Here is a 17,562-nt window from a genome sequence, read left to right on the forward strand (position 1 = left end):
CAAAAATTGATGGCTACACATGGGAAAATCACAAAGGTTTTGAAAATTTAAATTAACTGAGATCTACCCATAAGATACGAAAATAAGATGACTGAAATTAGCATTTTCCAATAGTTTATCTTTTTCACATGTCGAAAACATTTCCAATCGCCTCAATTTTTCTGTGTGCACATTTTCGTGAATCTATTTGCAATTAAATCCGTAATAAAACGCAAAAGACAGAAACAATTCAAAAACAAAACGCCACTTCAAGTGCGCAATGGCCTCCTTTTCGTGAGGCGGTAAGCGCAAAGCGTAAGCGTAGCGCATAGCCAAATTGCATTTCGCAACATCAGTTACTGCAATTACCCATCAAGTACCCCACTAATTGCACTTCGATGGTGTAAGCTTTGGCGCGGGTTTGCCTTTTGAAAGTTAGCGCCTACACCAATAACAGTGGCCAAACCAATCGATTGTGCCGTAGATATCGATGGTTTTTTACTGCTAGAAAAAAGCATAGTTGGGAGGTCTGGCAACGCTACTATTTTTGTTGTAGGAACTGCAAAGCCGCTTGTCTGTATTCACTCGCGAAAAAAGGCTCTTATTGCCGCTAAAATGTCGGTGACTCTAACCAAATATTGCAATTCCGGTGGCGGATTAGTGGACTTACAGCCAGGTGTGGTTTTAAAACCAATAACCATAGATCCCCAACAACTAGACACGGTAAGTGAAAATCTGCACCAGTAAAAACCATTTTTTTTTGATTTGTTGACATTTGGCGTTGCCAGACTGGAACCATATAGCGAACAGCTGTTTAGAAAAATGTGCAAGACACCGAAGTCAAGATTTTTGTGAAATTTTATCATTTATCTGGACAGAAACACATCGTTGGAAATCCCCAGATTGAGGCTCGAAATGCCACTATAAGAGTGGCCTCGGGCGGCATTGTTCTCAATAAAATACCAGCTGTCATAAGGCCCAGCATGAAGAGAGCAGCAACGGCTACTACGATCGGGGCTACGGGAGCTGCTTCAATAACAACTGAAGCAGGTACAGTGGAACAAAGGCATGCGAAATCTTAAAAGACTCATTTAAAACTATATTCTAATTCTAGCATCCCTCCCAAAGGCACCAAAATATGTGATCCAGGCCACTGGATCTCCCGCCCTGCAGTGGCAGGGAAGGCGAGACTCCCAAGGTCTCGGCGTAGCCATCAATTCACTGCCGCCCAACACTATTATTAAGGCAACAACGCGGGAAGCGCTTGTGCCACCGATAGGTGTCTCCACACCAACCTCTACGACTGCATCGCCACCATCTACGCCGAGTACCAGCCGAACAACATCTGTTGTAAGCACACCAACAGTGTCGGCGGCCTCCAGAGTCTCCTCTTCGGTGCGTCAAGCTGTTTTCATTAAAAGGAATCTACCGCTGCCTCAGCGGAGCATGCGTAGTCTCACCCTAAGCATGATGGAGCAGTCCACCATGCTCCATTTGGGCGTTGCCGGGGAGCACTTGCCGTTGCTAAAGCGCCTCATTTGTCGGACTGCCAATATCGCGCATCTTGACTGCTTCATAACCCTAAGGAAACTGCGTCAAAACGAACCGTTTGCCTTGCTGGCGCAGTCCTTTGAGCTGAGCGAATTTGATACGGAGGAGTTATTCAAACGCACCCTCATTAAGCTGGCCCGGTGCCTGGCTCCGTTGATCCGCTGGCCAGATGTCCGACACCATCATGAGCGGCTCAAGCACACACCGCTGGAATACCGCGCAAATCTGCTACACTTGCGCTCGATGATCGAGTGTGTGGAAACGGATGTGGCCGAGCATCTACGATGGGACAGTTCTAGCAGTTACAAGTTTATACTGTGCTGCGATACGAATGGTAACTATAAGTATTGACAGTCAAAGTGTTTGTTTAATTGGTTCTCTCTTCCTTCCCCACCCAAAGGTGTCATCAGTTACGTTTCCAGCGCTTATCCCGGCCGTTGTGATGATCTTCAGCTGTTCGAGGCCAGTAAGTTTCGCGAAATCATACCCAAGTACCTGACGTTGTGCGCCGAGCCAGGCAAAGGTGTGCCGCGTGTCCGGAAGACAGTACCAGATTCTGATTCGGGGGATGAGCTTGACTATCAACCGCCAGTGGAAGAACCAAAGCCATCTCTTAGCAAGTTTGAGGCACAGCAATTGGGCGGAAAGCTGGCGAATCAGCAATCCCTTAGTGTAGTGGATGGGGCTCTCACCTCGAAACGGGCTCCCTCTATACAACTACCCACACTGAGGGTCCAAGAGCAGACGTGCCGGGCCCAAATGCGGGATATGATTGATAATTTTCGGGAATTCCGAATACTCGGTCATTCGGCCATTCAGAAAAAATCGCTGCTGGGCTATCTCGATGAAATGATAATTGTGGCAGCTGCTCTCTCCAACCTGAAGCGACAGGAGCTGTACTCTTAGGTTAAAGAACACTTGAATTTAATGGTAGGTTCTCTTTAAAAGTTAACTAGTTGATAATTTCACCAGACTTAACATATATTTTGATACTATAAAGTAAGTAAGATGTTGATTGGAATAAAAACATCGAATTAAAGGTAAATCTAGTGGGAACTTTAAATTAAATGTTAAATGGCAGCTTAGAAACTTTACTCTACGCTGAATATTTGCTCAGGTGCCACTTTAGAAAAACACTTGTTTCTTTTATCATTTTGCTTTATTTGATGTACAAAAATACAAGCAAAAACCAAAGTACATAATCAACGAAAGTTGTTCATTGAACCGCAGCGCTCAAAATAACATTGCCAATATGAATTTTGCAAAAGAATGAATACGTTTCAAGTCGTCTGTGATAGATATTCCAAGGGGTAAGCGCTATCCTTCGCTGCATCCGCCTTTTAGTTCGTTCCATTCGCTCTTAGGGGCTAATAATTAAAAACTTGCTTAGTTAATAAGTGACTCTGCGTAACTACTAGCTAAACATATATTGTATATTGTGTGTGTGGTGTGTTTGTGTTTGTGGTGTGTGCCTGACAGAACCAGCTCTAGAAGCTCCTCATCCTGACATTATAACAAGTATTGGTGTTCCATTCGTCTCAAAGCTTCTGGATAATGTCAAACTTCTTCTTTAGGTCCACACTCTCATTCTTCGGATCGTACTTCTTCTTGGAGGCCAGCTTGGCACGCATTTCGGCGGCTGTAAGCGGCAAGTTCAGGCTTCCCGCTCGATTGCCACCCGCCGCTGGAGTTGGCGTTATGGGCGTGGTCATGCCATTGGTGCCATTCCCGTTGGTGTTGTAGACGCTGCCATTGTTGTTAAGCCCGGTGGCAGATGGCGGCGGCGGTGTGCTCATCAGCATATTGTTATTGATCGGCGAGGAGGGTTTGCTGCCATTGTGCTGCTGCACAGGCAGAGGACTAACCACAGGCGCCGGTGGCGATGGGAGTCCCCTGTCGACCACATCCAAGTCTGAGGCATTCATGGTACTGCCGCTTTGGATACTGCTGGCATTCGAGGATCGCTTGGTGCTCACCATGCTAATGCTGCTGATGTTGGCACTGGCTCCCGGCATCTCCTGCTTGGTGCCCTCATAACCATTCTGACTGGCTCCATTACCATTGCCATTGCAGGCAGCGGCAGTAGCTGCTGCTGGAGGAGACGAGGACTTCATCTCTATGGCCTTGCCATCCACATCGATGAGTAGCAAACGAACTTCATTGGCAATGGCCTTGATCCGTGCCACCACCTGCTTGTGGGTTTCACTGCCAATGGACACACCGTTGACCTCCAGGATGCGATCGCCCTCTTTAAGGCCAGCTGCCTCTGCCGGGGAATCGGCATCCACCTTGCCTATAAATTGTCCTGGCTTCACCTTCTCCGAGTGCAAATTGAAGCCGTAGCCATCGAAATCGGGCCTCTTGACTATGTGACAGGTCTTGGTCACGCCTGGCGGCAAAGTGGGCGGTGTGGGTGTCTTGGGGGAAGTGGGCGTGGACATGGTGATTTCTATGGAGACAAAAAAACAAATATAAATATTATTTTTAATGCATTTATCAAGTTCGACAGGGAGATTTGAACAGAGCTTAACCGCAAACTGACTTGGCTCATTGAATTGGCGACAGCGATATGAATTTGTTTTGTACTGTTTACTTTTTTGATAGTACAGGGATGATACCCTAAGCATACATCGTTTTGTAGGGTATATTCTGTTCTAAATATTTCTAAATTCTGTGACTTAGTTAATTTTTCAATATGGGATATAGAAATGTCTCTTTAAAAACTGAATTTATCTTTTAATATGTACACCTTAGGAGAAACTCTTTTGTTTGGTAATGCTTGTGTGTTGCAGGCAAAGCAATGAAAAGAGGGAATTTTTTCCGTCTTTACAGGGTAACAATCGTTCGCATTAAAAGCTTTGCCTCTAATATTTCTCATTTGGCGTAGAAACATTTAGTGATAAAATACCAGATTTCATAATGAGGTTTTGTTCCTTGAAAAGCGAGACAAGAGTCTGAAATGGAAATGTCACAATATCATACCAAGTTCGTCATTAAATTGTGTGTTTTATACAGAGAGAGAGAGACTGGCAATCAACAAGTCCAGTGTATAGATATATATACATTCATACTATATATTTTTATGGCAAGCGGCGACTACTGAATGATAACGAAAACTTCTCGCCCATTCAGCTTTTTGGCCACCTTATCACTGGCTTCCTTTATGACACAGTGCCGCCGCCTATATTGACAATATGCTGGACTGACCCACATTAACCACCTGACCCCAAAACGATTAAGAGAGTCAGTTTGAAATCCGGCTAATACGTGCTGTTTGCTTGGCTCTATTTATTCCAATTGGCCGAGCGATAGTTTCTATGGCAAGTACTTGCCATAAGTGTAATTACTCGGCAAATATCGCCTTTTATGGCCGTGCTTAAGTTTGGGTTTTGTTTTCGTCGGTACTCCACGTTGGGCCGTGGAAACCATCGAATGCCCAAATAGAAATTCCATATGCATGTGCTCATGGGTCTAAATTGATTTAGTACGCCTGCTTATCGCTACACGGTGACAATTTGCTAGTAAGGAACGTGATTTTTCTGGGAAATTGAATATAGAATATTGCAAAAATATTTGTAGCTAAATATAAATTATAAAGTGTCACAATAAAATGTGTACATTCCAAGTTGGGGAAATGCGTTTTTAGTTACATAAGTAAATTAGTAGGAAATTTAAAGTCGAATGTGACCGACTGTGAGATACCCGGTACTTTGAGAATTATATGGTAGATAGAAAATGAGTAACTTAATTTTAAATAAAAAGCAAAAGTTGTTAATCTAGAGAAGGCTAATATTTAAAATGAAAATACAATATTATTATATGGAAATTTAATATAATTAATAATTATTAATAACGAAATAATAATAATTAAACAGTCGGAAAGGCAAAAGGAAAATGTTGACAATTGTTAGGAACATACTGCTCAGAGTAACGAAACATGTTGCTAGCTACATGCTGCACAACAGCCATGGGTCTTGCCAATAGAAATGTTGCTGACTTTATATTCTTGCTTTATTGTCTTTCAGTTCTCTAATTGATAACAATTCCAATCTAAATGTATTTCCAAATCCTTTAAGACAAACTTCTATATAATCTAGATGATCTTCATAATAAATAACCACTAAATTTAGCTTGTAAACTTGCTAATTATCCCTGAGACACTCACAAAGTTTGTAGTCATCGGGGCCTCTCACAATAAAGTCTCCTCTCCAATATTAATTGCCAGTAATTTTCAGACAACAAATGCAGCAGCAGCATTAGCTTCAAAGCCCCTGAACTTTAAATAATTAAAAAACAAACAATAAGAAAGGAAGCTAACTTTGGGAAGTCAAAGTTTGCATACCCTTGGCATTGGGTCAGAGCCGAACTTAAAAACTGATCATAACTAATATATATGGACTATAGGGCTGCAAATAACTACTTTCATGCGTTACAAGCTGCTGACTAAACTAATAACACCCAGAAAGGGTATAAAATAGTCTTCGATTTAAGATGGATCTAGCATACATGGCGTATACGTAACATAAAAACCCTTAAATTAAGTATACGCCATGTGTGTATTAAGGAAGAATAGTTTAAAAATGTATAAAGATAAGTAGTTACAGTTAAAAAGCAAGCTTAGCAATTCAATTTTAAGATCAAATGGGAAATCGATCATAACTAAGCTTTTTATATTCCCTATTTATAAATATTTTTATATTAAAATTATTGGACAAATTAAAGTTTAAAAAACTCATAACTAAGCCAAAAATACACTAATTTTAATTCGGAAATATGTCCTATGTTAGTTTTTATTAGGGTTATAAGTCTGCATACTTAATTTAAGATAATTAAAATTTTTAACAATTTTTTTAAATTATAAACGTTGTAACCCCTTTTAAAAGTTTGAAAAAAGGCAACAAAAATGTTTTCTGTCAGGCATAGCTAGAAAAATTCCCATATTTATACTGATCAAGAATATATAAAAATTAGAGTACCCTCTGCAAGGGTAACAAAAAATAACAATCGCCGAGTGTCTCAGGTATTGCAAATTACAAAGGCATTGAAAATTAGTTTGCCTTTTATTATTGTACTTATTTATGTTTTTGTTTTGGTTCTTTATGATTTTATTTTTTGTGTTTAAAGTTGAATCATCAACTGAGGAGAGGCTGTAAGATTTATGGATATAAGCATTAGCTCATGACGATCACGACGAGGGCTAAATTTATTGAAACAAGATGAGCTCGTGGATAATGACCTTGACTTTCCCACCCGCCAATTGTTGTCCAGCCTCCATCTCCTCCCCTCCCCCTTCAACTGTAAGCGATTTTTAATTCAATACAAAGGTAAACAATGAGGCGCAAAAAAATTCAATTCAGAACCAACAATAAGACTATTTTGTGGGTGCTTCACGGGGGAATCTGTTTGCATGGGATTGAAATAATAATAAAAATAATAATAATAATTGTTTTCACTGGCATGTATGTGGGTTTATGGCACTCAACCGCTTGATTTGGGTTTCTATTAGGAAGCGGAACTGGCATTTGGCGAAATATAAAAAAAACGTCACAAACAAAGAAATCGTTAAATTGATAGACGGAAATTAAATGAAACATGCTCGCATAATGCTGTATTTGTAGTTAATAAGGTATACCAATTATTATAAAAATGGCCATTAAATTGTAATTGAAGATGGTGCTAAAAAATAATGGAAACTAATCAAGGGTTTCTTTTGTTTTTTTGACTAATTACAATGCAATTGTTTGGGTTATTTAGCAGGTATTTTAATCATATGTTGGGTTCTAAGGTTATTTATAGGCTTTCAATGTGAAATCAAGTGTTGAAATGTCTTTGAAAAATTATTAATATAATTATAAATTAAGGTATTATATTAAATTTGAAGGTTTTAGGGGACTAGAACTTTGTTTTTTAGAATGGAAACTGAAGTATTTGTTCATTTAACAAACTTCTTATATAAATTATGAGTAATTTTGATTATACATATATTTTTGTAATACCTTAGAAAAGACTTTAAATAATTTCTCATATAATACATATATTTTTAAAATTTGAGTAAGATCCTGTAGAGGGTAATATATAATTTCTAGCTTATAAGATCGTAAAAGTTTGCTTATATACCTTTTTTCTTCCACATTTTCTTTCTGTTCTCTTTCTTAACTGGGCTATAACTTGACCAGCTCTATAATTGGTAGTCTTTTGCAAATTCATAAATCGCTTTTTGTGCCCTGTCAAGCGATTTCCCGTTTTCCTATCCCTTTTGGGGTTTTCGCTCAATTCTCTTCGCTTCTCCGCTTGCTCAGAGTCTCGGAGAACTGCGCAAACTTTAATTGAATTTGCAATCAAGCATGAAGTACACACGCACACACACACACTGTAGAGTACCCTGTCAGGTTTTATCATTCAGAATGCTGGCCAAAAGCCCCCACCTTCCCCCGGCTCTCTTGAGAGCCCGCATGGGGACAGCAGCAGCAACTACAGACAGCCTCCATTGTTGTTACCTGCTGTTTGTTTACCTAAGCGGTTTCTCATCATTAAAGCAAATTAGCCGTTAGGCACTTACAGGTAGTTGATTTCGATTCACCTAGGGATTCTACCATATCCGTTATATCCAAAAAAAAAAAAAAATACAATAAATACAAAAATAGCAAATATAGTATAGGTATCATGAGATAGATTTTCCCAACGGGAAATTCTCTCAGTTTATGGGCGGCAAACTTGCAAGTTAATTCTAATTAAATTCGGTTTATTGTTACCTTTTCGCACACTCGAAATGGAATTTAATTATAGGTCTATGTAAATATAGCCAAACTGTGGAATTCATTTGCTTGGGGATTATTCTGGTCTTATCGCAATAAAATTTTAATAAGAAAACGTCTCCTCTCTATCTTACTTTGCTCAGGTGAGAAATTCATGAGGCGAGTGCTAAACACACCTGAGTCATACCTGTGGGATGCCTGTGGGGTATTTAAGATATCAGTTCCTGGGAACGGATTGGTAATCAGATATTACCAAAGTGATCGACTCATTCCACTGCGATTTCCGATATACATAAATTAAAGAAATACTATAAATACTTTTGAGTCTAAAGCAATTATTTACACATTAGTTTTTAGAGGAGTTACCCCAATGTCCACCTTCTCAGGTTAATGTATTATGATATATACCCGAAACTATAGCGACATTCCCCTAAAAACCTTAAAAATCTCAATTAGCCTGTTCATAAATAGCTAAATGAGTAGAAAAACTTGACTTGGTTTTTTTAAATTTTATGTAACCCCTCCCTTTTGCATCATTAGTCACTTAAAACCAACTGAAAAATAATAAAAACATCAAATTATGGCAATAATATTTCACTGCCAAGTAAAGCTATAATGATAATAAAAGTGACTAAAAGTTTGAGGCTACGTAATAAATTAAACAAAGGCTGACGACATTTGTGTGTTTATTTTGGAGTGCTTCAACTTTAACTGAGATTTTTATGCAAGCAAAAAAATAAAAATATACCAAGAGTCAAGAGAGCAGGAAGAACTTTCACTATCTGCGGATCGTTATAGGAGATTTTTCATATAAATTATATCATAATATTATATATGTATAGCCTTTAAGGAGGCACATATATAATTGATTTTCGCTGGTCTACTCTTATCTTAACGATCTGAGACACATTTTAATTCTTGTGTTTGACTTTATCAAATATTGTGACCGTGTTTAATAGATTCGCTTGCGTATCTTATCGCAGCCTGTTTTTTAATTAAGGAATTTTTTTTTGGCCCATGGCCCTTTGGTCGCTCTCGTTGATATGCATGGTTAATTATGTGAGTTCTAGTATTTATTTTGATTTTATTTTTTTGGGAGATGACGCCAAAGTGATTAGCTTTTAGGGTTCGTTTAGCACCTAAGACGGATACAAGTGGTGACAGTTTCACAGCCGCTCATGAATCACTTGCACACATCTCCATAAAACTTCATTAGCAGCCTCTCTCCTAGCACAAAAGATACAAGATACAAGCTGCGAGCTGTGAGATGCGAACTATGAGATGCGAGTTTTTCAGATGCTAAAAGAAGATGCGTCTTGGGTTATTTTTTGTCGTCGCGGGCGTCTGAGAATTGTTAGCAAATACCTTGGAGTACAGCTGGGAAACTCTGCAAAACTGGTTATGATTATTTATTCTTTGCATACCCATTGCTAATGAGTACAAAGAGGGGTATTGGAGGCTAGAGAGAAGGGTTGTAACAGGTCGAGGGGATTAGAGAATAACTGGTTTAAGCTTAAGCCTTGTCAGGACTATTTGTTTAGTTTTAAGGGTACAATATTCAAAAATACAAGGAACAAATTTTATACAAAACTTTCATTGTATTGTTATAACTCTTAAATTAAGAAGAAATATAACATTTCTGATAGAAATATACTCCCTTAAAGTATTAATATTAATTCTTTAAGTGTAAATACAGGTATTTTGTATTCGTTACATCCTAAAACCTCACATTCTTAATGTGGTTTTTTCTATTATTCAATGACAACGAACGAATGCTGTAATGTGAATGTAAATCTGTTTGTGACTCTGACTCTGAATGTGACCCGACTGGCCCCTGGCTTAGAAACTGAGGCTAACACTTGGATTTAAGTCTCCAACTCTCGGACAGGTGCATTCAGGGGACAGGTGAGAGAAGTCACTTGACTATTAAGCCCTTGTCTTGCCAATTAAGCCGCGCCCAATACCAAATATTTGTTAAAACTAAATATTTACGAATCGTTTTGCTATGTTTAATATGATTTTTATGGTTTATTTTCATTTGTTGGTCACATGGGAAAGTTGGCAACAAGTTTGTTTATTTTATTTTTTATCTAAAGGGGAAAAACAGCTTTAAAGATGCATTCATTTTATAGCCCAGAGTATAAATACTAATTTATTTGTGAGGCTATAAATCTATAATTAGAAGATGATCTTTCTTAATGTTCAGAAATTCTATTACAAAGGTGTACATTCCTTTAATTTTCCTATAATGTAAGCTACTTAAAAATGTAAGAAATCTGTAATAAATTAAAGCTGAACTCCTCAAAAAATAAAAGTGAATCTTGCAATTACGTCTTGTACATTTCATTACCATCAAAAAGAGAAGAGTTGGAAAAAAAGAGAAACCCCAAGAGGGTTAACTTATATCATTTCTTGGCGTTTCAGGTTTCTGGTTTTCATACAACGGATCTCAGGGCGTGCTCAGCAATCAATCAAAACTTTAATAAGCAATTTGCAGAGTCGCCAAAAAAAAAGCAGAAAACAGAAAAACAACAGGAAAAAGCTGGGGGAAATTACGTGTAAAATTATAGAACTCCCCAAGACAAGAGGAAGGGTCAATAAGGAGGAATTAAAACGCTGCCAAAGCAGGTCTGCAGATGCAACAGCAACAAAAAAATGATTTTTTTGGCTGTAAGCCATAAATGTAACCAACTTGTTTCGCTCACGAAAAAAAAGCTCATAAAACTTGGCTGCAAAAATTCTAGGCGCAATGTATCTGACAGAACGTGTGCATGTGGCACTCACACACAGATACTTGGGCACACACACCGAGATACCAACCAACTGACGACACTCCCGACTGAGTACAGAAACTTTTTTAGCAACCCGCAAACTAATAATAAAAATAAAAAAACAGAAAGAAAGAGCAAGAAAAAAAGAAAAGGTTTAAAGATCGCCCTAAGTGAGGGGAGCAGAGGCAGAGAGCCACTTAGAAGCAGTATCTGTGTATCTCTGTATCTGTAGAAACCTGGTCCTAACCAAAAATTCATTTTGATGCTGCGGCTGCTGCCTCAAATATTTTTCGTGCGTTCAGGCGGTGAATATTTTCGATATACCCTATCCCAAGGGGGTTATTGGATTGGGAGAAATCGGTATGAAAGTTGGTTAATTTTTTAGAAAATAATATATAACACTATAGAAGGGCAAATGAATAATGCTTTAAAAGCAATAATTCCACTAATTTAATTACTATATATATTATTTCTCTATAGATTCCTTTTTAATAAACGTTTAATATTAATAATAATAATTAGATAAAGGAGGCCTCTCTATAAACGAAATGTTGAATCTCTGATTATTGCTTTGGATGCAATATCAATTTCGTGAATTATATCACTATACATATATTTTTTATTTCTATATAGTTTCCTATTGAATATAAACTATACACTATAAGTACTCAAATTTGAAATATTTTCATATTTTTATTAGAAACCCATACTTTTAAATCTCTTCCATATAGACCATTGCTTAGAAAATAAAATACATCACCATATTAAAAGTAAAAGCAAATGATGAATAAGAATTCCCAAAATTACATCAATATATATTTTGTTTATCTGTATAATATTCTATTTAATAATATTAAATATTAATATTTACAATTTGTTCATAATTTTTTTGGGAAAACCCATATTTTTGCACCCCTCTCTTTATAGAGCATCTCAAATTCGTTTCACTTAACTCTCAAATTCTTCTTTCCTGTTGCGTCTTGGATTTCGTTTTATTCTGTTTCTGTAGTTATTTTTTTTATTTTTTTTTTTTTTTTGGTTGAGCTTGAGAAAATAAAAATTGATTCTAGAACCTGTTTTTTGGCTTTGCCCGGGTCTGGTCTCCTCTCCGTGGCCGCTTTGTGCTGGCCTTTTGAAATATCTTTGGCTTTGTACTTGTTTTCGTAGCTGCTGCTGCTTCTGATGTTTTTTAGGCGTTTCTTCGGCTCTTGAATCTTGTTTGGGCCTTTTGTCTGATACAAAAAATCAACAACAAAAAAAAAAAGAGCAACAAAAAAGGGAGTAGTAGTAGTAGTAGTAGGAAAGCCAAACATTTTTTCTGAAAGATCCCAGAGTCAGACCCGAAACTCCGGCCAGGAAAGGGGCTTTCGTTTTCGTTCGTCTGGCTGCTCATTTAATAAGGCACATATTTTGTATAAATTATACCATTATTTATATTTTTCTTGTTTTTTTTCGAAAGTTTATTAAAAAGCGAAAAGTAAAATTTCTAAGCCAAGATATATGAACTTTTAGCTTTCGGTAGAGTTCAGCTTTTGTGTGTTTTTTATATAATACTCGAATCTCGAATCGACTGCGTCAAATGTTTACTGAGTGAAGCGAAAGACCTTGAGAATATTATAAATTAACGTTTAGAAAAAGCGATGATCGCCAGCTTAAGTAGAAATAATAATCATGTACAAACAATACCAGAGCCAAGTGTGCAAGTTAGCACACAAACAAGTTAATGATATATACGAAAAAAATACCTTTGCAAATGCTTAAAATTTATATGGAAAAATGTATGTACATATATACAACACGTTCAGGTAGCATCCATTGTGCATAGACACTGCAATTGTTAAGGTTTTCGCATGCCACTCAAAATGCAAATGAATGGATGTGGGAACCTTATGAGTCACGATTTGATTTTCGCCTAAAATATGATAAGTAGCCTCAGTTTTTGCGAATTCTATAGAAGCTCGGTCGGTTATCATTGTTTACTTATTTCGAATTCAAGGCTGCGGATACGAAAATGCGATCAAACCAGACACGATCACTTTCGGCCTTCACAATCAGCTGTTAGCCAGAAAAAAAGTTAACAAATGATTTATTATTTGGATATATTTTCACTTCTTCACTTAATCGCATAATTAATCAAAATATCTTTATCTATGGCTTAAATTTTGGGTTTTAAATAGGTTTGTTAGGGGTGTATCTATAGCGATCTCTCTTTTTTTGTTGAATTGAATTGAATTTCGCTAGGGAACAACTTCTGGGAATTTCCAAAAAAGGTGTTAGGATGAGACAATCCTTTCTTGGTAATCATGTTTGACTTAGAACCTTGATTAATCCAAGTTTTTTTTATTAAATCTTTTAATAAATTATAGATTTTTCTTAATTTATTTATAAGTATTTTTAGAAACAAATATCATATTCCCGACTATATTGGCATATCTTAATCCCATCTTTTATGACAAAAATTCCATTGATTCTGGGCCAGTTCCCATATTTTCCAGAAACTGGTTGTATTTTAGCAATTTCTGGCCAAAAATATCTTGTACAGATCTTTCCAGACCCAAAATGTGTCAAAAAGCTTCGGTCTGAAACCGTGTTAAATGCAAAGTCCGATCGATAAATACCAAAGAGGGGATCATTAATCGAATTAGCATGGCGTATAGTCACCTATATAAAAAGCAGTGACAAGCGCAGAACGTTGAAGATTGGATCTGAATCGTGGCAGGTGCCACACAGGTAAGCCCACAAAAATAAAAAAAAGAAACAAAGATAAAAAACTGTTTGAAAAACACACAGAAAACATAGCAAAGAAACCAGTAATACACGCGACAAAAATGCACACAACCAGCAAATCAGGTGAAGTAAACCGGTGAATTAATACCTGCAGCAACAACAACAACAACAAACGACTAAAATAAAAGCAAAGTCTAAACAAAAACATAGAAAAAAAGAGGCAGAAAATAACCATCAAAGAAACCTGCTTTGGAACATAGCTGGAATACCGGAGTTGTCACTTGGTGTGAGGTGGATTTTGGGGAGTGCCTGGAAGAAGAAGAAGGTGGAGGTGGAGGAGAAAGAGGAGGTGGAGGGTAAAAAAAAAACCCGTCGTACTGAAAGCGAATTATGAATAGCGCCAAAAAGAGAGGCCGCCAAGAGATAAGCAAGTGCGAAAAAGAGAAGCAATATATCGCATGCATGTCGCATTCGCACTTATGTAATGCAACCGATCGTGGCAGAGGGGAGGGGTACGAGCAAGGAGGGGTGGCAATAAATCAAAACAATTATTATGTAAGGCGGTGTTTAGCGCTAGTGCGGCCAAAAACAGTTAGCAGGGCAACACGTTTTAACGGTACGCAATGAAAATGTATTTTAATTTCGTTTATTTAGTCTATTGATTCAGCTTGAGTGCACCGAAAAAAAATAATAACAAGACAACATAAATATGTACATTTATATGCATGTGTATATGAATGGATACAAAAATAATATCATCACCGTAACAATTTCTATGTATTCATAAGTTTTTTTGAATTGTAGAACCGTGAAAATAATTAAGGATACAAATTTATTATTTCGGAATCCATAATTATCAAGTTTTTTATAAAATACGATCATTTTAACTTTCCATATTATATTTGTTGAAAAACTATTAAATAAATTAGGTTATTTATTGATTTTAAAATACTGTGTACTTAAAATTTCGAATACTAATGTAATTTCATTTGTGCCTATTTAATATTCAGTGTTTAGTATAAAATAATTTATTTATTTTGATTTTATCAATTTAAATAATTTATTTTAATATTTTAAAATTAAAATAAGACAATCCATATGCATTTTTATTTATACCTGCTTATATTCAGTTTTTATTATTTTAAAATATTTATATTTTGATTTTATCAATTTAAATAATATATTTTAATATTTTAAAATTAAAATTTTAATTTTTAATCCATGCTGGGATAAATAAAAATATAATTAAATATTCATAACTTTGTTGTGCAGTGCATCAGTAAAGTCTGATTGCAGCTTCTCTTGCCTCTCGCTTCCCACTGGAAGTGACTTCTCTTTTCCCCAATCCCGATGCGCTTTGCGTGTGTAAATTGTTTATTTAATTTCAGTTATTGAAAATGCAATTTTTATGGCTTTCAATTTGGCTGACGAACAAATCAAATGGATTTTTATTAAGTTTGTTAAATCATGGCAAATTATTCAATGATATTTACTGGGGAATTACAGATTGTACAACTGGATTTTGCACACTTATGTTTAGCACGTTTCACAAACTAATTGATTTTAATTGATATTCTCGCCACGAGTTCTGCTCAAGTTCAGTGGATTTCAAACTGTCTCAAGGCTGCAAATTTCTCGACTCACCGCTAAATTAAATGGAAACCGAAAAAAACAATTCCAAATTCCCTTTCAAATGTCTCGTTGTTGTTGTTGTTGTTGTTGATTTTTTTGCGCTTCTGCTTTTAGATTTGGAAATGTTGTTGCAGTTGTTGGATGCTTTTGCCACACTCTTGCTTTTTTGGTATGCAAACGCTGCTGCTGTCACTCACACTCGCGCTTATTGTTGTTGTTTAAGCCTTACTTATCGCTTAATGAAGGAGCTGCAGCAGCAACAACCACAGGGTAATGAGAGAGCCGAACGGTGAACGGTGAACGACGAACGAAAACGAACACTCGAAAAAGTCTATCGGCAGAAAGTAACTGTTGACAGGAGAGCGAGAGAGAGGGAGCGAAACACGACGGCGGTGTTGTTGTTGTTTTCCAGCTTGTTCGCTTCCAGATCCGTTGGAACGTTTCACGTTGTTAACGCTTTCGCGGGCAAATCGTAACTGATTTCGGCAGGTGAGACCGAGAGACGACGGAGTCCCACAGTTACCACTTCACCAGGTAAGTCATCCCGATCTTTATCACCGTTTATTGCATACTTTCGGGTGCCCACTGGAAATGGTCCGATCTCAAGGGGTGGAAAGGAGGATCGATAGCCAGCGACGTTTTTGTAAGGTTGTCGGATTATACATACATATTTAAAAAATTAAAGTTACTTTTAAATTTGAAAAAATAATACTAAATAATAAAATTGTTATGCTTAATGTCAAATAAAAAAGGAAATGAAAGCTAAATTCGAAAGCCTTGCAGATACTCATAGTTCTTATGTGAAATCGTTTATAATCAAGCTAAAGATGCATTAATCTTAATCTGGCTGAAAATATAATACCCTGCAAGGGTATAATAATGTAGCAAAAGTTGGCGCCAAAGTCTATTTTGAAACTATCGAATGGTAAACAAATCAATATTTGTAAATAATTAATAATTAAGTTAGAGGTATTTAGATCTATTGCATTGCTCAGGTTATATTTTTGGGGTCGAATCACTATCACCAGCACGATCAGTATAGATGTTAACAGGAGGGAAACCGCCGACAGACTGAGGGCGGTGCAACGGCTGCACCTGTATTTATAGTCCCCGAGTAAAGAGAACAGAGAAAGTGAGAGCGAGAGAGCAAGAGATATACCTAGAGAAAGGGAAAGAAAGGGTACAGAGAAAGAGATAGCTCTAGAGCTACACAGAGAGGGATCCCCATACCGAAATAGTCAATGGTGAAGAGAGAGACAGAGAGAGCAAGCGAGAGAGGCAGAGAAAGTAATGAGAAAGTAATTCACTGCCATGGCAATATTATATTATTACGAGAACGGAAGCAAATTGCAAATTACAATTCGATCATTTATATTTATTACAAAATAAATTATATATAAGTTCATGTTAAAAAATCAAAGTAATCATGCTACTTTTATTACATATGAAAATGAACATGAATGCGATGCGTAGGATCTTTTTAAAATTATTGATTCCCCTGCAAAATGTTTAAATATTAATATTTAAATGTGTTTTTGTAAAAGAAATTTTAATAAATAATAAATAAATATGGAACGAAAATCCCTATTTCCAGATACATCATTCTCTTTTAAAGAGGCATTCCTTCACCACAGTCTTTCGTTTCGAACAACACCCCCTAAATCCACACTCATTTCCATACGCTCTGCTAAAATCCATTCTGGGTGGAATTAGGCCGAGATTATTTTAGCCCGTGTTCAGATTATGGTTTCGCTTTTATGCCCATTATACCCACAGAAACCCTTCACTCCATTGTTTTCCATTTCAAACCGATTTAATGCCCATTGTCTGTCCTCTTATCGGCAATGGCCAATGCTGCTGTTTCCAAGCGAATGCCTCACCTGTATGGAAATCAATTGGCAGGATGAGGGAAACGGATTCTGCATATGCATTTTCTTTTCTTTTTTCCCCCACCCACAACCAATGAACAATAATGGACGATGATCTCTTAGTGAAAAGGTAATCAAATGTTGCTAAATACTCTTGACCAAGGAATATGTAATCTAGGCTAATAATCGAAAAGCGACGGGTGGCAGCGGGTGACTAATAGAAAAGTGGTACAACTGTACTCTTTTGGCCCGCTTTGACAGCTGACAACTGTCACTTTC

At 36.9% G+C, this 17,562-nt stretch overlaps 2 protein-coding genes across 2 annotated transcripts; one reads left to right on the plus strand and one right to left on the minus strand.

The window, feature by feature from the left end:
* Nucleotides 1-516: 516 nt before the first annotated feature.
* Nucleotides 517-2,575, plus strand: Camp (Cathelicidin-like antimicrobial protein). The gene is made up of 4 exons (XM_020944026.2): nucleotides 517-702; nucleotides 858-1,029; nucleotides 1,094-1,864; nucleotides 1,931-2,575. The coding sequence occupies exons 1-4, from the start codon at nucleotides 595-597 to the stop codon at nucleotides 2,434-2,436; spliced, it is 1,557 nt and encodes a 518-aa protein (XP_020799685.2). The 5' UTR covers nucleotides 517-594; the 3' UTR covers nucleotides 2,437-2,575.
* A 95-nt stretch (nucleotides 2,576-2,670) lies between these two features.
* On the minus strand, nucleotides 2,671-16,488 carry LOC110176617 (uncharacterized). Its single transcript, XM_086828233.1, has 2 exons — nucleotides 15,428-16,488; nucleotides 2,671-3,979 (listed from the first exon to the last, which is right to left on the minus strand). The coding sequence occupies exon 2, from the start codon at nucleotides 3,969-3,971 to the stop codon at nucleotides 3,069-3,071; it is 903 nt and encodes a 300-aa protein (XP_086684359.1). The 5' UTR covers nucleotides 3,972-3,979; nucleotides 15,428-16,488; the 3' UTR covers nucleotides 2,671-3,068.
* Nucleotides 16,489-17,562: the final 1,074 nt, after the last annotated feature.

The sequence above is a fragment of the Drosophila serrata genome, unplaced genomic scaffold (genome assembly GCF_035046125.1).
Source record: "Drosophila serrata isolate PLE 108 unplaced genomic scaffold, ASM3504612v1 contig_184, whole genome shotgun sequence".
Lineage (NCBI taxonomy): Eukaryota > Metazoa > Arthropoda > Insecta > Diptera > Drosophilidae > Drosophila > Drosophila serrata.